The following is a 26,064-nucleotide window of genomic DNA, read 5'->3' as shown; positions in this document are numbered from 1 at the left end:
TTTTATAAGATACACGTGTTCTATTCATAAGTTAAATCATTCCAATGTTTGAACCAAGAACAAACAAAGCCTTTGTTGATGTTAAGACCAACAACAGAATTAGTATGACTTGTACATTTGGTTATAAAGCAGTAGAATCATATAATGCCAGCATGTGTGCAAGTTGCAACCCATACCTGACACACTAAAATTTCTCTTTTAGCATTTCAGTTTCACACATGGGGTCACGCTGTCATGAGTGCTGCCACCCTTTCAGCTTTCTCTGAAGCTGCTCTCTGTTGTTCCCTCTTAAAAGAACCAATATTGTATAACAAATACACCGCATTGACGTCAAGATTCAAAGAAAACATGGCTTTGTGACTGCTGCTGGCAGCTGTGTGGCGTCATTCAGCCAATGTTGGGTGGCACAAATCATTACATGTTCCCATCCACCACTTCAGGCAATTAATGGGTCCTGACCTTAGTTAGAAAAGTCATTACCGGGGTTGAGAGATCACACATGAACCCTGCTTCATACTTTTAATCTGTTGGGCATTGTCCACCATGTGTGTGCCAATAATGAATTGGACCTACTCAGTCGGTCATGTTCAATATTGCATGCAAAGAGGATGTTAGGATGCTGCGTATTGTGTACAATCACTTGTGGCAACTCCAGGACGTCAGTGCTGCCAAATGACAGATTACAAAAGTCACACACACACACAACCCTCCTTTGAAAATTATATTCCTGCTGACGCACAAGACCTTGATGGCATCGGTTTACAGAATTTGAGGTGAAGAATAGGTTAGAGAGAGTGAGATCTAGAGAATGACATATGGAGAGGAATATTCCTCCTGGTTTTCATTTCCGAGAGGGAAGCTATAAATTCTAAAGTAGGTCATCGATGAGGATGGGAGGAGAGCAGGGGGAAAGTTACTGAGCGGGCAAGTTGAAAATTATTGGGTTTCTTGTTACCGACTCGAATGCACAGGGAAGTTTTTTTTTTTTAAATACTCAGGTGTTAAGCGGTTACTCACGGTATCTCTAGACATTTCAATTATACTTGGTAATAATATACCGGGTGCTAGTGATTATCAGGAAGAATGAATGGGTTGTATCCTCGCTATAGTCAAACAATGCCCCAGAACAATGCCAGGTTTACCTCTGTTTGGTCCAGTAGGCTTCTCAACAAGAGTGTGGTTTCACTATGACTCATCATGTCACTTTCTGACTGTTTACAAATGGAACAATTGGTTAGGAGTCACTAAGGTGAGCCCGAGTAAGTGAAACCACTGTTGGGAAAAGAACCTGTATGATGTAACAACAGCCTCCCTGTCCTCTCCATAGCTGCACCAACCTGTTAAACACACTCCACTGCAATGCTAATAGTGTTTCAATACTAATATTTGTTGAGTGTTGTTGTTGTAGAGCCCTTTACTTAGTATTTGCTAGACTGGTTTAATCTGGTGCCACATCTTAAGAGATAAATGAATGTAGGCGAGTATGATAGAAAAGGTTCTGCATGGCTAATAATAAATTATCATAGCATCGTCTAGAGACAGAGAGATAAAAAGGTTCTCCGCCCATCAGGTCTGAAAGCATCTGAGTGAAGGTGTAGCCTGGATGTGTGGTAGCATAGAGAACAAGCTCCTGATTGAACGGATGCAACAATAGAGCCTTTTGGTCTCTGCATGCCATACCACCCACTGCTCTCCTTCCAGTGAGCTCACTGCTACAGCGGGGCTTTGTAATGACAGAACTGCCTGGAACTACCAACTTGGAGAGAGGAGGGGGACAATGGGCCAAGTACACAGACCTTATGTAAATGTAAAAGGTTCTACCTATATGGTTGTGCTAGGTTATGCATACATGACTGGGCTTGTTTGTGCACAAGGGTGGAAAAAAGCAGCAGGATAGCCATGGCCATCTGTCAGCTATCAAAAGGCCATAACAGTAAGAACAAGAAATGATGAACTATGCTAGTATAAGAAGCCTTTCTGAGACATAGATGTCAGATTAAGCTTAACTCTCAGCTCACTCAAAAAGATACAAGATCTATTGAGACACCGATGCCCCACATGATAGAATGGAAGAATATTTAAGACATTGTGATATAATTCAACAACATTATATCATTTCTGAATCCACTATTGGGACTGCTTATCGAATCCGTTTTCAAATCTAGGTTTAGTTTTCAACAATTTGCACTTGAGATGTGTCAACCCCTTTGGAACTCCACGGTAACTTCCATTTTAAGTGATATTAGAGTATCATTTTCATTTTATCACATTATCTCTCTCAACTCTGTCTGTAACTGTACAGCCCTAATCATCCCTCTGGCTATCCTCAACACAGGACCAAACCACTGCACATACAGTAGGTTTTTGAGACTTCCTCATAAGCAACACGTTACAGGAAACAGACAAAGCATATTCACTGCCACAACTATTATATTATTTTATGAAACTCTTCCTGAACGGTTGTGGTATATGCAGTTAAATAAAAATCAGTTCTTGGGAAAACTGCAAGTTGAAAGTGAGAGTATAAGCTTTAACCCACCCTACACAACCTCCCAGACAGCATCAGGATGGCAGTAAGCACACACACACACACACACACACACACACACACACACACACAGTATGCCAAGACTGACACAAATACTATACACATAAGCTGCCGCAAAGATCTGAGTCACTAACCGTAGTGACGTTGCAGCTCGATTGTGTAAAATAGGCTTAAGGGTCATTGTATAAGGGTACGTGCGTAAACATTCATCAGTGTGTGGCGGAGGAGAGCTTGGTGAGGGAGGGGAGCATCTCGACCTTGCAGCAGGAGAGGATGAATGAGTGTCCTGGCAATCAGTGAATGAAAATCTGCTTCCAGAATCTTCTCATAGGCTCCCAGAGTCACATGCTGGTGATGCTGCGGCGCTTTATTAATGCCGCTTGAAGCTTTGAAGCTAAGCTGCCCTTCCCAAGGCAGCCCGTAACTCTTCACTGTTTTTTTGGCAAACGGCATCTAGCCGAGTAAGTGAATAATACACACTGCAGGCAAAGCTCTAAGAGACTCGTTCAGACGAGTGAATGGAAATGCACTGAATCGGAAGAGACAGGTGCTGACATAAGCAAAAAAGAGAAAGTACATAACCTAAATAAATGTTTGCTAAATCAGCAAACATGTCAGTAAGGCTGACATACAGTGAAGGTGCATTTTTGAATGTTCCCGCCTATTGATGTGAGAGCATTTAGCAAATATGAGCGACTGACAAGCCGACAGTTTACGGACAGATTAAAAAGACCAGGGATGGGATGCTTCAGCGCCAGAGAACTGGGCTATACTAAAGCCTGAACCAGACCTGGCCTTAAGTGGGTCAGGACACAGTGGGACAGGAAGGGCAGGTTTGTGTTTAGACAGGCTCAACACAAGGAAGGAGGACACATATAGACAGGTATAGGGAGCACAGGGAGCTCAAAGTAGGCCATTGTGCACAAGAAGACAGAATTAGCAGACTTTGCAGGATCTCAGCCCCCCAAGTGCAGCAGCTTAATCAAACCTGGTAACATGACACACTTTATCATTAGCAATGTCTGTTTTTAAAGTGAGCTCGGTTGTCTTTTGGTGCTGTTATCTGACTTAACAACATGCAAAACAGACACGGATACACATCTAGAGGATGCATTCTTCCTCAAATAAAATGGGTTTCTATTTGTATGATGGATTGCATTGACTTTTAAACATTTCCTGTAAAACTAAAAATCAGCAGCAAAATAGAGGAATAAAATGATTCAGCCAAACTGGTAAGAGAACACTTAAAGATTAGGTCCACTATAGTTCAATGTCTGTTCAAGGTCTTTTCATCACTTAACTTTATACATAAGTGAACTGCACAGAGCACTTCATGCAATCCTGGAGGAAACAATGGCCCTCAGTAATACACAGAGGGCCTAATTAATGATCCTTTGGTAACAACCTACAGAAAACAACAGATTCCAGTCCGCCTGCGAAGATGGTGTGTGCAGTGCACTCCGATAATGTCTGCTTTCACACGAGATAAACATAGTGTGTGGGTCTAACAGAGAGGGAAAACTGATATTTAAAGAATGTTTTGAAGTGGAAAGGTTGCCCAGAGCCTACTGTACATGGCAGGCAAGGATTAGCCTAATAACATGGCTAACATGGGCTGCGTTCCAATAACCATACTTTAGTGTTTAGCTATTAAGTACGACAGAAAAAGACTAAGTATGTCCCAATAAATGTGGTCAAATGCAGTATGACCCGCCACAATCATATGCAAAGTGGAAGTTACGTCACATCGACTGAGCATCCGAGTGAAAACAATAAGCAATGCAATGGGTATAAGAAAGAGGCAAGTTCAAGGTGCGATGTAATGATGAGATAATAAATAAAAAACTTAAAATATGTCCCAATTGTATGCATACTGCATGCAAACTATATACATTGTATGGTCAGCTGCAGTATGTACTGTAGTATAGTAAAAAGAGCAAGTATGTGATTTAGAACGCAGGAATGTTCTTGGTCAATCTCCCTCTTCCTTTCACTCTCTTCCCCTTTGCCTGTCTTCTTTTAGCATTTCACTTTAGACATTTGATTCCTGCTCAGTTTCCTCATCTCTTAGCCAATGCCTTTCATATTCCTAATGACTAATGCACATGTGTAATGCATTTGGGCCAGTTTTCCAGTCGGTTGCCATGCGAACAGTTAATAACTATAGCACATGTATTTGTCATGTTGCCGCAACTAATAAAGAGGATTGGGTCACTAAGATTGAAACAAGACTGCAAACAAGTCCAGCAGGCATTAGACTAGCATGGCACATGGAGATGCTTCCTCTATAGAAACTCTATTAGGACACGACCAAAGCGCATTAGTAACAGACATATACGTTTCCATGGTGCAGGTTAGGCTACCATAGGCTTTGACCCACTTTAACAACCACTGTCTGTGGCATGCGTACTAATCTGGGAGTTGGAGGACTTTAGGGATAGTTATTGTCTTAAAGCCAAACTGTATAAACCAGCGCCAAGTTAGCAGTTATTTCCTATTTCAGGGTCATCAGCCATTTTTTTTCTTTCTTATTCCTCTTGTGGCTACTGAAGTCACGTGTGAATGTTCCTTTTGGCTTGAAACAGCAGCCAGGGGCATTGTGTTTTGTGCTCTTGGCATTCCTATGCGACTCCCTGAGGACGATGGACTACAACAGGCTCCGAGACTGGACTCCTGTGATAATAGCAGCAACAGAAGAACTACATTTCCTGTTATTGAGACAGAGACACCCTCAAGAGACCACACTGGAGAAATGATGTAAAAATAAAGAAACTGCTGCTCCGCTTCCGCACTTCAGTGATATAACCAAACCCCTCATCAACAACAACAGCATAGAAAACACACAGGATAACATGTGACAATAGCCCATCAAGGTCAATACTTATACTCAAGGGGTTTTCTTGCTGTTGGTGATACACAGCCAACTCTCACAAGAAAGAGACCATTGGTGACTGACTTACCTTTATCTACAAAGGAAGTTCAGAGTTTTCTATTGAGGTAGATACTGACAGCGCTGTCTGTCTGTCTGTCTGTCGTCTTTGTAATCTGGTCAGTACTTTTAGGAGTTGACCACTGAAGTGACATGCAGTCTTCAAACTCGGGCATTTTTTGTTGTTGCAATTAATCACTTAGTGGGACATCACAGCCGGGTGTTTAATTCAGTGTCACATCTAGTCCAGTCAAGTTTATTTGTATATTCCGTAAACCTTGTTGCAATCTCAAAGCGCTTCTCAATACCCACAGGCCAAAATCCAAACTAACAACAACAAATGATACAATTGTGTTACTTTTCCATTGATTTCCTTGCTCACTATGTCCAAATTGTGGTACAAATGGGGTAACATCATTCAGTATACACTTGATTTTTTGTTAAAGCTTATGCCAAATTGGTCACATGTATTTAGAAAAAGTAGTTCATAATTGTTGCATTTAAAGAAAAATACAGTTTATATAGATTGGATTTGATAGATTTGTATAGATAAGAGTACTTTCAACCGTCAAGTTGTGAGCAGAATGTCAAATGTGGCAAAAGGCTGTCGAGAATACAATGTTCCAACCACGGCACGGTAACTGCTGCAGAACAGAAACAGCTGAGGGCCCACCCCGCTTACGCAACTGTAAATTAAACCCACAGCAGTGTTAGCCAGGGGTTGACATACTTTGAAAGCACCTGTCAGTGAGCGGAGTGAGGAGGGAGCGCTGCCTGCCGGTATTTCATCTTGACCAAAAGAATGCATTTAAAAGGACACTGACGGAGGAATGTTAGAGTCTTTGCTTTTACCCTCAGAAGAATTAAAGGGTTTTTTTTCCCCAAAGAACTGTCAGTATCCAAACAACAGAGTCAAGTGGAGAGAAGCGAGCACCAAATTCCTCAAAGCAAAATGTCAAATATAATCCCCACACACAGAGGATAAGGGAGAAGCCGTGAAATATATTTCAGAAGCTTCCGACAGAGGAACTGGAGGGATGAATAACAGGGTTGAACTAAGCTGTGGCCCGATATAGTAATGTGTACATTATATGGAACTCCGCATACTGCTTTGGTCTGTTCGCACACAGGACACCTTTTACACACTGACAAGGGAAAGTAGTCTGGACATTAACAAGGTGATTCTTGTTAACACAAAACAGAACAGTACATGGTGTTTTGTGATGTTTTCCTCAACATGCAGGATGTTATTACAATACTTTGCTGCAATAGCAGAGTGAGGAAGTGAGCTTCACTGACTTTTTAATAAAAAGAGCCAGCAAGTGTTGTTGTGACGCACCGTTAAGTCTGCTCTGCAGTGTCTGCAGAAATACTCACTGCAGGGAAAAGTCACAAGGAGGGTAAACAAATACAAATGCAAAAAAGAGACAGCTTCAAATTCACTGAACTAGATCGTAGACACTTAATAGCTCAGTAACTCACTATAGATTCCAAACACATTGCTTGTGACTTCACCATTTTATCATAACAAATTGTGTTGACCCAGGTAGGTACGTGCCCTCTATTTATAACCATCTGGGGCGGGGCTATAACCATCCCGTGCTAAATAGATTTGGTCTTACAGCATCCTCCTTATTCAAGGTGTAGAAAGATGATTTCCATTTAAAGAAAACAGCTCCTGCACAGAATCCAACGTGACATAAGACAGCCACAGGTTGTTAAAAGGAAGTCATTCCAAACTCATTTCCTGGGGATCAAAGTTCAATTCAAAATCAATGAAGCAAGAATAGCCTGACTTTGCTGGAATTATCGTTACAGTAATGAAGCATCTTCACTCCTGCACAGTTTAGTCAACATCAGTTGTATAATCAGGCCAGGACTCTGAAGGTGCACTGTGCACTAACACTACACTACTGACAAACAGCAAGCTTTTGACCTGAGCTGCTAATTAAAACATACACAATGCACCAAGCAGGCAATTATATTCCTTACTGTAGTATGCTATACCTTGTTGTTCTTTTCTTTAAAGCTATATTTGAATTGTCTTCCAGAGACATTTAGCCAGCGAACCTTGGACTTGTCCCCTGTCCTACAGCATGGGTTAAAGACTGACTGTAAAACTTTGCATGGTAAACTATACGCCGAAAAAGGGAAATCAACACAACTTCTAAGGTAAAGGGAGAGAAAACACAGGAGCAATGCTGAGAGAGGACCATTTTTTTTTAAAAGAGCAAAAGGAAAGGGCCAGGGAAATGAAAATCCAAAATACCTCTGTGCACTCAACACAGGCACTCATGTTTTAAAGTGAATGCACTCAATGTGCAGGAAGGTATTTGCTCAGCCAACGCAAGGCACTGAATTTTTAACACTGCAAATGGATTACCATCACCAAGTCAGGCGGAACCTCTGTTTGACATTACAGCAGTGTTTTATATTCAGATGCTGAGTGTGCAGATATAAAAGCACAATGGTTCAACACCCCCTTAACAAAAAGCAGATCTTAAACCTTGAGATGCCAGGAAGCTAGGAGTGTGTGTGCGTATGTGTGTGTGCGTGCAGTGCATGCATGTGTGTGTGTGTGTGTGTGTGTGTGTGTGTGTGTGTGTGTGTGTGTGTGTGTGTGTGTGTGTGTGTGTGTGTTCCTTGGCATCATCCGGCTAGTTAATCACTGGCCTGTATGATGCTGCTGCTTGTCTGTCCACACCGCAAAGCGCAAACACTTAACTTGAAGATGAACTAGAGTGGACATTAGAATGCTGTTGGTGTGGGAACATGAACTAGCTGTTTTTGAGTCTCTGAACTGAATCACATGCAAGCTCTGTAATTCAACGACTGTACTTTAAAGGTGACCTCATGAGGCGCCCAGGCAGGCTCCAGCATTACACATTACTGTGGATCTATGGGATACACAATATGCATGTGGGCAGAATGTTGAACACAGGTTAAAAACACTTACCGCCATGACAAGCTCAAAGGGATGCTTGTACACCCGCACGGGGGACTGATACTTCTGCACCATGATGGGGAGTACGGTAACACCAGCAACCTGAACACAAAGAGAGAGACAATAAAACAAAGGAATCAGCTGATATTTCAAAAGCATTTGTGGAAAAAGAACAGCTGAGATATGCGGGGCTGCATTCCATTCACTTGTTGGCATCATCACAATAGGTGCTGACTGAGTGCCAAGAAGACAGAAGAATTATATAGCTGCATCTGGCCCTACAAGAGCAGGCACACAGCTCATAATTAGGTGCAGGTGTGTTTTGGCCGATGAATGATACCAGTTGCGTGTGTGTGCAATGTATCTGTGTGTTGGCAAGCAGCCCTATGAACTAGAAAACCCTGTATAGTGATGGCGGGCTGCATAAGGGAACTCTCCTGAGCCCATGAGCACAAAATCACTCTGTTACGTGGATGCTGCATTCCTCACTTAGCCAACACAGAGACTGCTAAGGGGATTGTTCTCACTTCAAACTACTGGGGAATGTCACTAAACTAGGCACTGGTACATCTACTGTCTCTGCTGATGCTCAGTACTGCATGTTCTGTATAATGTAAACAGCCCATTCCACATGCTGGAGCATTTGGGACGAGGCTACACTAGAGAACGGGATGTGGGACTGACAGTGAGATAACTGAGTAAATAGGATCTTCTAGTGACTTGGACGTTCATGGTTAAAAGGTGGACTCGGCAATTCTGGAGATTTTTGTTTGTCAAAATCACTTTTTCTTAAAGTCAGTGAATATCTTCTCCTCGCGATTCGCTACCTGAAGAAAAAACAATCTGCTGCCAATAGACACAGCCAAGGCTCTGTATACAGGCATGGTGCTATGGCTACTGAGGACCCCCTATGTTTAACATACCAGTGTACAGAGCCTGGACTGTGTATTGACACCTGACTTTTCAGCACACACATTGACAACAAGCGGAAACTTCTCCAGAATCGCTGACTCCGCCATTAGTAGGCAAGTGCACGTTTTGTAAAATGAAAACAACAGAAAACATGTTGAGTAAAGACAAAGCCTGTTTACTGCAGGCAATTTTAACTCAGTGTCAAGTGTGGCCGTAACATCATGTTCCAAGTTCATTCAGCGTGCTGTTACATGTGTGTAACCCCAGCTATGCAGTGATGGCTGCAAGGGAGGGTGTGAGCTAACGTCCCAGTACTACTTAAACAGGGATCAGGGAGGGCAGACTAATAATAACATGGCTAGGACAGTCAGAAATACAAACAGGTTGCCACTGTAGTCTGCTCTAAGAAAAACAAACACAGCACATAGCTAAAGGTGGCTACTGTAATACATAATTACCGTCATGCTTCAGGTTATGTCCGCAACTTTAAAGACACGTCAAAACAAAACAATTATAAAAGTGTCATTTGTATACATGTACTCAGTTAATGAGGAGGCTTTAGGTGACACACTTTCAAAGACGTCAGTTTGCCTCTCTTCAAATACCCGATAGTTAAGTAGACTATCCAATTATCATTTCTAACCTTACCATACGTATATGTATGTGGGTCCGGGACTACTTCGTATTCGACCATTTATTTAGCTGCCACTTTATCTTGCCACTTGTTTAGGTTTTCTGAGAATGGCTTTGCTGTCCGTGTAACAAGAATCAGCTGTAACGTTCATTAAGTATTAACCGAACAAAGTCAGGAATAAAATAAAAAGGGAGTTTTGGTCTAAGCAATTCAAACTGAAAATGAAACCCAATTACAGTTATGTTATTTCAGTCACTTCCGACAGTATTTTCCACGCCGACTTTAACGTTAGCTTACACAACAACTGTTCTGGCTAACTGACAGGAACCTTCAGGCTAAAGCTAACTTTACAAATCGCTGTTAATTTAACACAAATAAGTTAAAACTGGTGCTTACCGGTGATTCAAATGCCTAAATGAAGGTTGGCTGCTTGAGTCTGGTTAGTCCTCGCTTCTTCTGAAAGGGCTATCCGAGTAAACTCTTGCCATTCCCCCTTTTTCGGCTCTTCACTTCGCCGGGTCCGGAGCTAACGACTGTTAGCTTTGTTGTGCTAGCTGGCCATGTAGCTGGAGTAAGCAGCTAACAGGCGAACCGCGGGACAAGTCCTACTCACAAGCCGATACTGACAGGCAGACTTACAGCGAGGGGCTTAGTATCTTAAACGGTCCACTGTTAAATCACGACGGAATGGATGAAGTGTCGGCAGAGGAGGACAGAACCTCTCTTTCAGTCCTCTCCTCCTCCTCTCTCTGTCATGCCTGCTCTGCCGTCGCTCCGCCCCGTTTCCTGAGCACGCTTATGGTTTTTTCCACCTCCGAGCCAACGGCGCAGTGCCGCGGTCACAGGACTCTAGTGCCTTGTCACATTCTGTCCAAGTGAATGACTAACACTAGACGACAGAAATCCAGGAGCAAAGCAGATTATAGAGGCATAATAAAATATAGGTTAGTCTTCAAGTCACGGCATTACAGTAACATTTCCAATAATTTTGCAGATTAATATCATATGCTATGCTTCCCAGTAGGCTACAGTGCAGTCCAGTTGTGCGTCTGTTATGCCATCATCAGACCACAGAGGGAGATGTTTTGGCCGCCTTTTTTCCGCCTATCATACTATTCCTATTTTCTTTCAAAAGCTTCCTGTGGAAAAGTGTTGAGAATTAGGATGCACACTTTGGCCTAAACAATGCATGGTTTCTGGTTCCTCCTTGTGATATGACGTCCAGATAAAATCTAACATTTAACATCAAATGGGGGGGACCACTGAAGGTTTGAGCATGAACAGCAGCCTAAATGATTAAGAATTGCATTCTAATAAAGTTGGGGAAACTCAGAAGTGACACACTTTTAGAAAGACTTCACAACCAATGCCATATTTTGTTAGACTTCCCCTGTGAACGCCCACATCTGACTAGCCTATATACAGTATCTCACAAAAGTGAGTACACCCCTCACATTTCTTCACATTTTTCTTTATATCTTTCCATGGGACAACACTGAATAAATGACACTTTAATACAATGTAAAGTAGTCAGTGCACAGCTTGTATAACAGTGTAAATTTACTGTCCCCTCAAAATAACTCGACACACAGCCATTAATGTCTAAACTGCTGGCAACAAAAGTGAGTACACCCCTTAGAAAATTTTTACAAATTGGGCCCAAAGTGTAAATATTTTGTGTGGCCACCATTATTTTCCAACACTGCCTTAACCCTCTTGGGCATGTAGTTCACTAGAGCTTCACAGGTTGCAACTGGAACCCTCTTCCACCCATTTATGACAGCATCACAGAGCTGGTGGATATTAAAGACCTTGCGCTCCTCCACCTTCCGTTTGAGGATGCCCCAAAGATGCTCAATAGGGTTTAGGTCTGGAGACATGCTTGGCCAGGCCATAACCTTTACCCTCAGCTTTTTTAGCAAGCCACTGGTCGTCTTGGAGGTGTGTTTGGGGTCGTTATCATGTTGCAATACCACCCTGCGGCCCAGTTTACGAAGGTTGAGTGCACATGGTCAGCGTCGTACACAGAGGTTGGCTTTGGAAAATAGACGTATGAGTGCTGCCAGCATTGCTGAAGGGCTTGAAGGGGTGGGGGGTCAACCTGTCAGTGCTCAGACCATACGCCGCACTCTGCATCATTCTGGTCTGCATGGCTGTCATCCCAGAAGGAAGCCTATTCTAAAGATGATGCACAAGAAACCCCACAAAAAGTTTGCTGAAGACAAACAGACTACGGACATGGATTACTGCAACCATGTCCTGTGGTCTGATGAGACCAAAATACATTTATTTGGTTCAGATGGTGTTAAGAGTGTGGAGCGGCAACCAGGTGAGGAGTACAAAGACAAGTGTGTCTTGCCTAGAGTCAAGCATGGTGGTTGGAGTGTCATGGTCTGGGGCTGTATGAGTGCTGCCAGCACTGGGGATCTACAGTTCATTGAATTCTAACATGTACTGTGACATACTGAAGCAGAGCATGATCCCCTCCCTTCATAAACTGGGCTGCAGGGCAGTACTGCAACATGATAACGACCCCAAACACCCCTCCGAACGACCACTGGCTTGCTAAAGAAGCTGAGGGTAAAGGTTATGGACTGGCCAAGCATGTCTCCAGTCTTAAACCCTATTGAGCATCTTTGGGGCATCCTAAAACGGGAGATGGAGGAGCGCAAGGACTCTAATATCCACCAGCTCCTTGATGTCGTCATGAATGGGTAGAAGAGGGTTCCAGTTGCAACCTGTGAAGCTCTAGTGAACTACATGCCCAAGAGGGTTAAGGCAGTGCTAGAAAATAATGATGGCAAAACAAAATATTGACACTTTGGGCCCAATTTGGACATTTTTTCTTAGGTGTGTACTCACTTTTGTTGCCAGCAGTTTAGACATTAATGGCTGTGTGTCGAGTTATTTTGAGGGGACAGTAAATTTACACTGTTATACAAGCTGTACACTGACTACTTGACATTGTATCAAAGTGTAATTTATTCAGTGTTGTCGCATGGAAAGATATAATGAAATATTTGAAGAAATGTGAGGGGTGTACTCACTTTTGTGAGATACTGTATCTCCAGGCTTTCGGTTGAATAGTCAGCTGTCTCCAAGACAAAACAACTTGTATACTGAGCTCTAGCCTATGTAAAAATTTCTCCAAATTGTTCATGCAAATGCGTCCACCTTATTTGTAGGTGATAGGTTGGAGCTTCGGTTACTGATACGACCAGAGGGAAACAGGGTCAAAAGAATTATAAATAACTGGTGTCTTATGCAGGCGAGCGTCATTGGTCTCATCTACTGTCAAAGATGTGTGACCTAAGCAAGATGCCGATAACCCCCTAAGTAGTGTAAACTGAGACAATAAGCCCTTTACAGCTGTAATCAATGCTGGGGTGGGAATAACTGTCCCAAAATGAAAAAAATAATAATAATAAGGAAAAGGAAAAAGACAACTCCATGTAAGCGCTTCATCCAATCAAATATAGTTGTTTTTAGATTTGCATGAACACATCTGATATACTAAAAACACTTGAATTAACATAACTCATCCTCATTTCGAGCATGTGTGTTTCAAACGTGAGTGCTCACTCTGCTGTTGCACCGATGTGTCTGTATCATGCTGTGGCCTGGGTACGCCTCTGTTCATTTCTCAGAGTTTAATACACTCACATCCTAATTATGTAAGAGATGGCGGTTGGGTGATAGGATTAAGGCGATTGTGTTTCAGAAGGGAGGGCTTGTCGAAAACTGCACAGCTGACACCAAGGTCAGTCCCAACACCAAGCGTCAAAGCACAACCACCGTTACATGAAAAGGGGACAAAATGTTACTTGTATGGTCACATAAGGTCCACCAGTACAACAAAGTAATACACCAGTCACACCCTTACCACAAAACACAGGATGTCCAATTCAATATCACAGTTTTGGCTCAGACTGAATTAAGGTCATCAAGTTGCGTGTGTGTGTGTGTGTGTGTGTGTGTGTGTGTGTGTGTGTGTGTGTGTGTGTGTGTGTGTGTGTGTGTGTGTGTGTGTGTGTGTGCGTGTGTGTGTGTGTGTGTGTGTGTGTGTGTTGTTCAGTGGTTCAGCAAAGGGAGTATTCCAGAATTAGAGTGAAAACACACACAACATAAAGAAAGATGTACAGTATTGCTCAATGGGCAACAGATAAATACTTCAAGTTAATGTGACATCCCAGGTTCATACAATTTTCTTTTGGGAGTTACATTTTCAGTGTTCTTGGATGCTAGGGAAAGGCAAGTTTAAGGCCTACAAAGCTGGTCTCAAAATGATATATTCATGTAGTGATTACAATTACAGATATATAAATGTATCTTCATTGATAGGAATTATTTAGAGAACAAAAATTGTAGGCACGCATACGCTGTGCAGCAGGGTTTGGAGTTATGCCTCACCGGATCAATAGCTTAAAAGCAGACGTCAGAAAATATTGTATGTTTGTAATAAAAAAGACATGGATCTACTTATTACTGGAGTGGAACATTTAAAATGGATGTGCAGTGCCCTCTGCTGGGCAATGTCAGAAGTTACAACACATAGCAATGAAGGAGGCTTAAAGGGTATCATACATATAAGGCAACAACATGTATGTGCTCTTTAGGTTTTACACGTTCTTCTGTTAGCCAAGACCTATTCCACTTCAATGTACCCCTGCATGAGACCATTACATTAGTCTTGTGTGATATTAAAATAAAGGGTTGTCATTTTTACATCATGATCAGTGGAGGAGAATGGAAAAGAAAAGTGGCGCAAGCTTATTTTGCAGAAATATTAATCCTATACAAAATATTATATTAATATTATTCATTTATCTATATGCTGATTTATTTTTCGGTGTAGAACACATTTATTCATAACTTATCATTGCAGTTTCAAAGTCAATGCAAAATCCCATTCCAAATTGTATAGGACGGTATCAATACCATAGCACAGACACCAGAGGGCCACAATGCAACAAGACAAAAATGTCACTCCCATTATCCTCGTACAACAAATTCTTTCAAATAAAATAAAAACTTTTAAGCTTGTATGAATGTTTTGCGGGGTGACCCTTCGACAATCATTTGACGCTTACGTTCAAGTAACTGATGGAACCAATTATATGTAGTTTTAAAATACGTTATCCGTCCAGTGTATAAATGTGAATGTCTTCAATAGATATAACATGTACAGTAATGCAGTGGCATTTGAAACCTGCTTATGCATTTGTATTTTACCATGAGGCATTGGCTAACAGTATTGGGTTATGTCTCACCCCACTGGCACATAGGTTTGCAGGTGTGTACGAGCAGAGAGCAACATGAGCGCAGGAAGTGGTTTCAGTGTCTGACAAACCGATCTCAGCAGGAAGCGTTGCCTTGCATCGACAGGAAACCAATCTTAACAGTTAACAGTCAACAGTCCATACACCCACAGCAGGTACTAGTGGATACTGTCTGGCACCCATTCAGTCAACACTTCAATCGTTAAAAAAAGAGAAGAAAAATAATAGAAAGACAGGGGGATGAAAAAAGTGTTAGAAGTGAAGTTGTATTCTTGTAATTCTTCAATCTTCATCATTTACATAAACGCAGAATGTTAAAACGACATTTTCTCACACTCATACTGAGACCAAATAAATGATGACTCAATAACTGACAGACAAACATTGAAACTAAAAAAATAAAAAAATAAAACGACAGGAGGTCTCTACATCAAATCACACATTTTGAAAGAGTGCATATGGGTAAATGTTTTGGAGTTTGGTTACTATTCAAGTGAAAAGTTGGATTTATCCGATACATCCTGGTTGATGTGTTTAAAGAATACATCAGAGAGAGAGAGAGAGAGAGAGAGAGAGAGAGAGAGAGAGAGAGAGAGAGAGAGAGAGGGAGAGAGATTGAGAGAGAGAGAGAGAGAGAGGGATACATTCATTTAGCAGAAAAAAAAAACCTTCAAAGACAATGAAGCAGAACAGGAAGTGAGGAAGAAGGGAAGTATTGAGTGAAAACATACACAGCAGAGGAAAAAACTGTGAGATTTATTTACAAAGGTTAACTTCTCTGTGATATTTGATGAGGAAGCATGCGGGGCCCAGTGAGTGAAAGGAGTGAGGAGCTGCAGCAGAGCAACCACCACATTCAGAGCAGCCAGTCGCGTGGTGTTGTCGGATGACATTTGGCAAGACAGGAAACGAGAGAAAGCAGTGAGACAGAACCAGAGTATAGGCGCGGACAAACTTCTGTCATCGTTGGTGCTCATCTCCCAGACAGTCTCCATTCAGAAGGGGGGGATCAGGCCAGGTCTCCTATGACACTATACTTGTCACAGAAGTTTTCTTTTTCTTTGATGCATCCTTAAGAGGAGAGACACAACTTGAGTCCCACACCTTAAAAATATCTCAAATGGGCACCGAGGAGAAAGATTTAGAGCCTGCAGCTCAACCACAACCAGCGAAGGAGCAGGGGTCAGCAGAGAATGATAAAGAATCTACAGTGGAGCCTCCTCAAGGAGAGCAGAAAGCAGAACCACCGTCAGAGAGCTGCGACCCCCTCAACACGTACAAGTGGCACACGGGCTCCAAGGGGGCGCTCAATGAGGTGAGAGATGAAGGAGATGGAGGAGCATCATCAGCGGGGGCCTCTGCTCCTTCTACACTGGACAGGCTCCAGAAGGCCTCCACCAGCAAATGGAACAAGATGCAGAACTGGCGTAAAGCCCTGAGCGAGGACCCCAACTCATCCAGCGGGAAAGGTGGAGGAGAGGGGGGAGCCAAGCCAGAGAAAGGTACAGGGGGAACCAGAAAGAACCCCTTCAGAAGGGCCCTGTCCGAGCCTCCCGGGTCCCTGTTCTCAACCCTGTCTCCTTCGGCCAGCTCAGCCAACGCAGCTTCATCGTCCGCTGCTGCCACAGAGGCCTCAGGGGTCTCCAACACAGATCCTCCACAGAAAGGAGGAGGGGGAGCGCTGTTGAAAAAGTACCTGAGGTCCGTGTCCCAGAAGCTGAAAAGGCCCAGGCTGCAGAGTCGGAGCAGCACTCCTAACTTACTGCCAGGTACTTGTACACCTAATCTAGAAAAAGAGACGTAAACTGTGTTGGCTTTGTTACGCTTTGAAAGTTTCATGTTTGAGATTAACAGTTGATGGAACTATAGAGTTTGATATACGTTTTAAACACATGAAATTAGAGTAAAATGTGAAACCCCACATAAAAGGAATTTATGGCACAATTTTTTGTTGACGCATCACAAAATGGTAAGCGCATGTTGTGTGGGCACGGTTTCCTTTTTTTTGTCCCGCAATAGGCGGGGTATGTGCGACTTTCTTCGCACTGTCATGATAAACAAGGCTGTAATACTTTAAGTAAGTATAAGTAATATTATTACTTATTAAGTAATAAGTAATAAGTCCTACTAAAACAAATAGTAAATGATTGTACTATAACAAAAGATGCATACCATCATGCCAATGAGGCTTAATAAAAAGGAAAAGGTTTGAACCTAAGGTGCGATGCAAATATATGTTTATGTCTACATGAAGAAAAATCTGCAGAGAAACCACAGGATGTGCGCAGCTCATCCTGGTGTGTCATGAAAAGAGAAAGATAGCATCAGAAGCTACTCCACACATGGGAGTGGCCAAGTGTTGAAATAGATAAGTGCAATCATTCCATAATTACCGAAAATAAAAAACAAAAAAAGGGCCAGCATGTGACTTCAATTATCTTCCTGTAATGTTTTGATTTAATTTTAGAATCGTTTCTCCAGAGTGAGATAAATTATGTTTGATTTTTTGCACAATGTGTCCACAATGTAATTGTATCTATGGTGTGGACTGACTGCTTTCAACAATGCTAATGCTCTGTAAGATGTGTAATGATTTGTGTGTGTGTGTGTGTGTGTGTGTGTGTGTGTGTGTGTGTGTGTGTGTGTGTGTGTGTGTGTGTGTGTGTGTGTGTGTGTCTGTGCAGATGTGGACGAAGCAGCCAGCTGTGCCCTCCCAAGACTACAATGGGCCCCGCCTCAGGAGGTCCCATTATGGGACATTAGCAACTGTATGCTTGAAGATGGACAAATTCTTATTTCTCCAGAGGAAGAGGTACCAACACACACATACTTACAAAATGCCTAGTAACCTGGTTAACCAAAAGTATATTAGTCCTGCAGACATGTTGCAAAAGTGAGAAATTATTTATAGTAAATAGAAAGCATTATACTTCCACTAAAGAACACCAACAGTCTTCAATTGTGTGTGTGTGTGTGTGTGTGTGTGTGTGTGTGTGTGTGTGTGTGTGTGTGTGTGTGTGTGTGTGTGTGTGTGTGTGTGTGTGTGTCTTTTTCTCAGCCAACATTTTGGACCCGAAACCGCGTCAGCAGCTGCCTGTCCAACGGCAGCATGCAGAACCTCATAGATATCGAAACAGGTTAATTTCCCATTCTCTCTCACACACACACACACACACACACACACACACACACACACACACACACACACACACCAAGGATCTTAGGAGAAAGATCATTAATGAACCATGAGTTGTGATATTGGGCTAGAATTACTTGACTTGAGCAGCCTTACAGCGACTGACATCAGAGCAACACTAAGTATGATTCTGCAGACAGTCACAGAGGAAATAGCTGAACGATTATGCGTGCGAGTGACTGTCAAATTGCTTCCCCTACGTTTTTTGGGGAAGATAGCATCGTGTATGGGTGTTCCAATGATAGCTCGTAGAGAAAGAGAGAGAGGTCACTATCATCTAGTCACTATCTGCTATACCATTCAACTCCGGTGCTCGTCTTAGAAGAAGCTCTGAGGCTGCACTGTAGAAGTGACTGATCCTACATTGGTTTTTGCTAGTTGGTTTGGTGACACCATCAACACAACCGTGAATGAAGAGGGGCTCATCTTAAAAGGAACAAAGATTAAAGCAACACGACTGGGGCACACCTCTGGACTAAATGATGGGATTTAGGCGCTGGATTGTTTGTGGCGGGGCTTTGGGTGAGCAAAACGGAAAGACAATCTGCCTGGCAGCACTATGCGTTGTAATATCTATATTCACATCTTTGGTGTCTTAACTTTTAACTGGAGGGGTTAACAAACTGGAGGAGACCACTCAGAGGCAATCATGGCAAAATGTGATTCTGCCTTCTAATTGTATCCTCTACAAAGCTTCAGACATGTTTCAACAGTAGGAAATGTATAGCGAAGTACACATCACCAATAAACTTTACTTAAGTAGCTGCAGGTCCAGCTAAAAACCACATCCTCCTGCATGGCCTAATCTGAAAGTATTTGCTAATATTACAGCCTTGACAAATGTTTTGAGAGTGTAGTCTGTCTTCAGTGGAAGGGCTGATACGAGTCCTAACAGTGGTGTTGGAGCACAGATGACACATAATATTTACTGGAAATTTCATTTGAGAAAAGGTTTGAACTAATGGAGTGCCAAACAAACAATTGGTTTGGATGTTTGATGACAAATTACTTATATAAATATAATATAATAATAATAAAAAAAGTAAGAATATATTTGAAATATTCAAAAATACCTTCACTGAGAGAAGCTTCAGTATATTTATATGTACATAATTGCTTAACACTTCACAATACTAAAAAAACATTGACATAAAATTACATATTCGATACATTGTCATTATCAAAGTATTGATTTTTTCCTGATCCTCAGAATGTAGCCCTGACCATGTGGGCCTGCCTGGTGGCCCTCGACCAAAAAACCAAGATGGCGGTGTGAGGGTGAGTATAGTACACACTGGAGATATCAATCTCTCTGCTACCCCTGCATTTCCTGTTGATGTAATACATAATTGTCATCAAACCCATGCTTGCCTTTTTCACCCTTAGGCACTGATTAAGCGACGTCTCGAGAACAGGGCTAAGAGGAATAGCAACCCCCAACTGAACCTAGGTCTAAACAAAGGAAGCAGGTAGAGACATTGGAGACAAATAAGTGCTTGGACATTCCAAACTTTTTGTTGCGCTGTCTCTGTATGTTTATCATGTTGACCATCTTAGTTTAGCATGTTAGGATGCTAACATTAGCCATATAGAAGAAAAAAAAACTCACAGCTGAGGAATGTCATCCGTTTTGGTCATAAACTAAAGTAACAAACACATTTACATTTTTTACCTGGGATCGACTAAATGAAAAGTTAAGAGGCGAGCAAAGTTATTTCAATTCGTCCTAAGGAGGACACAAATGTCTGTACCAAAGAGGGTTTACATAGTGCTAGTGTCATTTTATCAGCCTCTACAAATTATTGAATTTGACACTTTTGGACTTGGTGTACTCTTTTTTCTTCCTAAGGCACTATGGTTCTCGGGAGTCAGTGTCTATTCCAGTTGGTGCACTGGGGACTCTAGATCTGAGCTCAGACACCAGCACTGTCATCAGACCGGTCCACAGCTCTATTCTGGGGGAGAAGTACTGCTTTGAGGTACACTTTGTCTAGTACTGCATTCTGCCAAAGATTCTCATTGAGGTTTTAAAGGAGTATTATACAGTTCTTCCCATTGTGTCAGAACAAAGACAGAAACCCCCATATCCATCAATGCTAATAATCTCCTGCTGGTTTCAATGTACGTATAGGTGATCAACTCTGAGAACACTCACTGCTTTGGCTGCACCTCAGCTGCTGAACGTGACCGTTGGATTGAAGACTTGAGGCGGGCTGCCCAGCCCAACAAGGTAAGCCATCAACCATTTGTATTAAAAATGGGCCATGCAAAATAAAAATGCTAATAAAAATAACTAAATTAATCATTGTTCACAGGATAACATCGAACGCACAGAGAACTCCTTGAGTCTGTGGGTAAATGAAGCAAAGGATCTGCCACCAAAGCGGCGTTATTACTGCGAGGTCCACCTAGACGGTACCCTGTTCGCCCGCACCAGCAGCAGAGCTGTTGGCAAGCCGTCTGTCCGCTCCAGTCTGGCAGGGGACAGCTCTACTGGATCTGCGGGCGGCCTGGGGTCCAGTGGAGGTGTGGTTGGAGGGTGTCCGTTATTCTGGGGGGAATTCTTCGAGCTAGACAACCTGCCCTGTGTCAACCAAATCACACTGCACATCTTCCGCGAAGAAGACCCCAAGAAGAAGCGCCACTCCAGAGACGAGTTTAGCCTGCACCCTCTGGGCAGCGTGGCCATACCTCTCGCTGAGATCCGAGGGAGGACCTTTCAGGAGAAGTGGTATCCCATCACTCCGTACAAGGCCTCAGGCACAGCGGGGACCAAAGACCTTTTGGGGCCACAGGCTTCACTCCGCATCAAGGCCCGTTTCCAGAATTTGCAGGTGCTACCCATGGAGAAATACAAAGAGTTTGCCGAGTATGTGACGGTGCACTATGTGGAAATGTGCAGGAACCTGGAGCCCCTTCTGAATGTGAAGGAGAAGGAAGAACTGGCCGGAGCTCTCGTCCATGTACTGCAGAGTATTGGCAAAGCAAAGGTGAAGAATGAGTCTCAAAGAAAATGCAAACAAACAACAGCATCTAGTTTGAAATTCCAACGTGTTTTTCTGAATTTCATGTGTTTGCTTTAGGAGTTCCTCATTGATTTGGGCAATGCAGAGGTGGAGCGTCTTGGAGAGAGGGAGGCACTGATCTTCAGAGAGAACACACTGGCCACTAAAGCCATAGATGATTATATGAAGCTGGTTGGCCAGAAGTACCTCATTGACACACTAGGTAAGGTAGTTCAATGGTAAAAGTAGCCTCTTGGAATTGCTATTGGTTGGTTCTTTGTTTTCATTATACTCTGTGCTTATCTGTTCTTTTTTTTATTACAGGGGACTTCATCAACCGTCTTTACGTCTCAGTAGAGAATTGTGAAGTTGACCCTCGTAAATGCCTTGTGTCTGAACTGTCCAACAACCAGAAGCACTTACAGGACACCTGTGAGGAGGTGGTGCAAAAGATTATTGAGATCCATGGGTGAGATCATAGAAAAAGGCATGAAATAAGAAAGATTATATTTGAGGCCAGTAGTGGTAATCCATCTGATAAAAAAAAAAAGTCAAATTCAAAGGGCTGATACTTGAGATGTTTCTTTCCCCGCAGACCCTTTCCTGAAGAGTTGAACAAGATCTTCTCCAGCTGGGTGGAGCTGTGTGAAGACCAGGGCAGACCAGAGATTGGCCAGCGCCTCATCTCTGCTTCACTCTTCCTTCGCTTCTTATGTCCCGCTGTTCTCAGTCCTTCTCTGTTTGGTCTGACCCAGCCTTATCCAGAGCCAAACACCCTGCGCACCCTCACCTTGACTGCCAAAGTCATCCAGAATCTGGCCAACTTCACCCTGTGAGTGGCCTCTTATCTGGGGAGACAAAATTCAAATACTTTTGTGCATTTTTTACCTGAGTAAAACATTATTTTGACGTACTAAAAAATACAAGTGTTCTGTATTAGGTTTGGTGAGAAGGAGGAATACATGCTCTTTATGAACGAGTTCCTGCAGCAGCACTGGGCTGGAATGAGGGGCTTTCTACAAACAGTGTCCAACTCAGACACTGAAATGACAATGACCTCCTTCGATGGTTATGTGGACCTGCCTCTGCGCTTGGCTGTGCTGCACGGTTTGCTGGTAGACATCGTCTATCGGCGGGACCAGGTAGGACTAATTAAACACGAATCTAGTTTCGTAGTTAGTTCTATAGGTTTTTGTCAGATAGCTTGTGTAGGACTGGACCATTAGATGTATACGCTTACTATATACAGTATATTCCATTCCCCATGAGTACATTTGAAGACTCTGATACACAGGAAATACATTTGTTTACAATTTTTGGCCTGGTTGCTGTTCCCCCATAAATCTATTGTCTTGCTTATGCTAGAAAAGACCTAGCTGGTCCGAAAGTCTTGTCCGACCATGTAGGCGGGGATAAATGAGGCTTGTGACTAATACACCAAATTTTCTTCTTAAAAACTTCCTTAAAAAATGTTTTACAGAACGGTTTCAATCGTCCAGAATAGCTGGATACAGTCAGTCAGAACGGACTCTTAAAGCTGTTTTCACGTAAAGCTTGCCTTAACGACATTTTTCTCATCCATTCAAGAGATATCAAGATACTGAGCACATGTTTGAATATTATATTAAAAAGGGAACTAACATGCAGTTTGTTTCTTCTTCAGGACACAATTGACAAGGTGCACCCTCTGCCTTCAATTCTGAACCAGATAACAGATTCGCTGGGCCCTGACGCACCTCGGATCATAGTTAGCAGGTACGTTTGAGGCCTAAATCATATTTGACTTACTCGTGACGTGACTTGCGACGTGTGATCTCTAAGGAACTTCAACATGGCGTTGTTACATGTTACTTAATCAGGCTCTTTCTTGCAGCCAAATGGTTCAAGCCAAACCAGAGTACATTCCTCCTAAGGATTTGAGCAAGTACAGCCCTCACCAGCCATCCCTCCAGCAGCTTCCTGTGGACTCCAAAGGCCTACGAGATGGGTATGATAGTTGTTTGTCTGTCACTCGCCTCAGACAATATGGCTTTTAAGGTGTTAATAACCATAACTGCAATTTAAAAAGCTTTTGTACTCCTGAAAGTGGATGAATTGTATATAAGACCTCTTTAGACAGGAAATAAGCAATCACTTTGGATTTTAGAAAGGGTGAACGCTTTACATTTTGTATCCGAAACAATGCAAGTGTTCAAAGATTTTCCTAAAGAACATTTAGAATATCATATGCACCATGTGCAACATAGGTACTGTTTAACTTTGCTTTACTGCAATAAGTAAATGTTAGTGAAACACCTCTTATGTGCAGATTTTCTAAATGTCATCAGGGATATATGGCACTTGAATATTATTAATACTTTCATTCATCCATTAAACAGAGAAGGCAGGCGGAGAAGTATGAGAGAGAAAGAGAGAAGGCCAGTCTCCAGAACTCAAAGTGCTCCACACAGACGTCCCGGACACGCAAAACATGCCTTAAAGAGGCAGACAAGTTCTGAAGCTCTGCAAACAGCTGACAATGAGCAAGGCACCGAAATCAACCAACCAAATATCACATTACCAAATACTGTGAGTGCAAAAGAGGAACTGTGAACTTAGCTCGGATATTTAGCTCTACTGAGCTCAGTGGGTCATGTCTTCATGCCACTGCAATTAATAACTCAATAAAAACATAATCTTTTTCTGTAAGGCCACATTATGTATGACAATCCCTCATCTTCTTTCAGAGTGCCAGTATCAGACGTCAAAATGCGCCAGTTCCCTGGATCAAAGTCAACGAAAACGGGGAGTCAAGTGAGATAAAGATTGAGAATGAGCACTTCAACTTACTGGATAGGGTATGTCTAACCTACAACCCACTAAAGTGACAAAATACTGGGTGTCAAGTGTATGATTACATTATTATTTCATTTTATAAACTTTAAATTATTTTTTTTTTACCGCACATGCCAGCATGCTCAAGAGCTGTCAGAGCTTCGTCAGGGAATAGAGCAGGTGACGGAGCGTGAGCTGGACATGGCAAAGCGTCTGGAGGACTTCATCATGCAGAGCCAGGACCAGAATGTCGTGCTGCAGGCTGAGGTGCACGAGCTACGGAATGTGTTGGCCGCAAGAGAAGAGCAGCTCGCCAGTGCCACCTTCAGGTAACACAGTAGAATTATATGAACATTATAACGTGCATGTTTCCATTTGTCAGCAATTGCATTCAGTTTTCATATGAAGTATTTTTCATAGTGCATGCATTCTACTGTATGTGTTCATCAAGCATCTGTACCGTGTGTTCATACTGCATATTTTGTGTTTTCCCACTTAATAACTTTAAATTCTTATAACAAGCTAACAATAAAAAAAGCTGGGCTAGGCTGTGTTCTAATTTAGTGCTTATTACCATTACATTATTAGATGTCATATACAATGTAATTTGTTATTGAGGTGTTCCGTTCTTGACACAAATGAGGATATGTTCTGTCCACGTGTCACAGGCTGGGTGTGATTGAGGAGGAGAGGGAGGAAGATGAGAGGAAGCTAAATGTTGCTGTTGCAGCAGCCGAGCGAATGAACGTACTGGTAAGAAAAGCTTATTATTATTATTAAAGGAATAGTTGACCTCACAATTGACTTTTTATCTACAGTTTATCATCACATATCAGTCAAAACTGCAATGAACTTAGAAGAACCATTCAACATTCAGCATGCTTTTTTTAGTTCAATTCTATACAGTGGATAACCTGATTCAAATCTAAACTAAAACAATATTTTGAGTGTTTTTTATGCTATTTTAAATGTTTCTGTCTGAACTGTAGTTGGAACTCAACATTTTTTTTTTTTTTTTTTACTTTTCCATAAAAAGAAACAGTATAGTATAGTATATTATGGAGATAGTGTGGTAGAAACCCATATGTTGAAAGCAGGACAGCATACAACAGTTGAACTGCATACATGAGGAAGTCAATGGGAGACATATTGATGGCTGTTGTGGCTATGTGTACACAGGAGGAGCAGTTTGCAGGGCTGTTGAGTGACCTTAACCAGCTCAGTGGGCAAAACAACATGCAGCATCCTGAAAAGCCACACATCAACAGCAACTGAGTCCTGAAAGTAAAGAGATTTGGAGCTGCGGCGTCACAATTTTGTGTAAATAAATACAGTATAAAGTTAATGTGGAAACCCCTGCCAGTCACAATTACAATACGGCTTCCTTGTCAGGATGTTAGTTTGTTTTGTGAACAACATTCAGAATGATTGTGAATGGGCAAACTCAGAAGTGAACATGATACAAGAGGGTTTTGTCTGCATTTCAGCTTTTACTGTATCTCAGCTACCAATGTGTTTGACTTGTAAACCTTTATGATTAATAAAATAACCTCAAATGTGTCACTCAGTGCATTCTGAAGTAAGTGATGGATCATAAATAAGTTTATCTACATTTAGTTTGCTGTACTCTTTAATTTTGAGGTACTTTAATTAAGAAGTATTAAGATGCTATGAACTTCTACTTCACTAAAATTCTGGAGTAAATAAGTAAGTAAGTAAGTAAGCTTTATTTATATAGCGCCCTTCACAGACCAGGGTCACAAGGCGCTTCACAATACACATTTTTTATACATACACTCAAAC

At 42.2% G+C, this 26,064-nt stretch overlaps 2 protein-coding genes across 4 annotated transcripts in view; one reads left to right on the top strand and one right to left on the bottom strand.

Annotated features, from left to right (window-relative positions):
• The window catches only part of LOC307251892 (SEC14-like protein 1), a 31,236-nt gene extending 20,545 nt beyond the window's left edge, over nt 1-10,691 (bottom strand). For both annotated transcript variants that reach the window (XM_080029337.1, XM_080029338.1), the window contains exons 1-2: nt 10,364-10,691; nt 8,434-8,523 (exon numbers count right to left, since the gene is read on the bottom strand). In XM_080029337.1, coding sequence (XP_079885463.1) covers nt 8,434-8,496 — 63 coding nt within the window. In that variant the 5' untranslated portion in view covers nt 8,497-8,523; nt 10,364-10,691. The remainder of the gene's footprint in view (nt 1-8,433; nt 8,524-10,363) is intronic.
• A 5,321-nt stretch (nt 10,692-16,012) lies between these two features.
• Nucleotides 16,013-25,805, top strand: rasal3 (RAS protein activator like 3). 2 transcript variants are annotated; one of them, XM_080029221.1, is made up of 19 exons: nt 16,013-17,015; nt 17,931-18,058; nt 18,305-18,383; nt 19,653-19,720; nt 19,829-19,911; nt 20,292-20,421; nt 20,574-20,672; nt 20,758-21,432; nt 21,526-21,670; nt 21,772-21,916; nt 22,043-22,279; nt 22,388-22,589; nt 23,111-23,202; nt 23,321-23,434; nt 23,826-24,015; nt 24,174-24,284; nt 24,400-24,590; nt 24,930-25,014; nt 25,441-25,805. In XM_080029221.1, exons 1-19 carry the CDS (start codon nt 16,367-16,369, stop codon nt 25,534-25,536), a joined length of 3,519 nt encoding a protein of 1,172 aa, XP_079885347.1. In that variant the 5' UTR covers nt 16,013-16,366; the 3' UTR covers nt 25,537-25,805. The 2 variants fall into 2 exon arrangements, with proteins under 2 accessions (XP_079885347.1, XP_079885348.1); XM_080029222.1 differs by lacking the exons at nt 16,013-17,015; nt 17,931-18,058; nt 18,305-18,383 and adding an exon at nt 18,881-18,964.
• Nucleotides 25,806-26,064: the final 259 nt, after the last annotated feature.

Source organism: Ammodytes marinus, assembly GCF_949987685.1.
Source record: "Ammodytes marinus genome assembly, chromosome: 6".
Classification (NCBI taxonomy): domain Eukaryota; kingdom Metazoa; phylum Chordata; class Actinopteri; order Uranoscopiformes; family Ammodytidae; genus Ammodytes; species Ammodytes marinus.
This window is presented reverse-complemented; position numbering and strand designations above follow the sequence as displayed.

What these genes read in the sequence shown, in the direction of transcription:
- rasal3 (XM_080029221.1), top strand. Translation starts at nt 16,367, where the DNA reads ATGGGCACCGAGGAGAAAGATTTAGAGCCTGCAGCTCAACCACAACCA. An exon ending in GGGAGAAGTACTGCTTTGAG is followed by an intron (nt 20,422 to 20,573) that starts GTACACTTTGTC and finishes ATGTACGTATAG; the next exon opens with GTGATCAACTCTGAGAACAC. An exon ending in AAGATTATTGAGATCCATGG is followed by an intron (nt 21,917 to 22,042) that starts GTGAGATCATAG and finishes CTTTCCCCGCAG; the next exon opens with ACCCTTTCCTGAAGAGTTGA.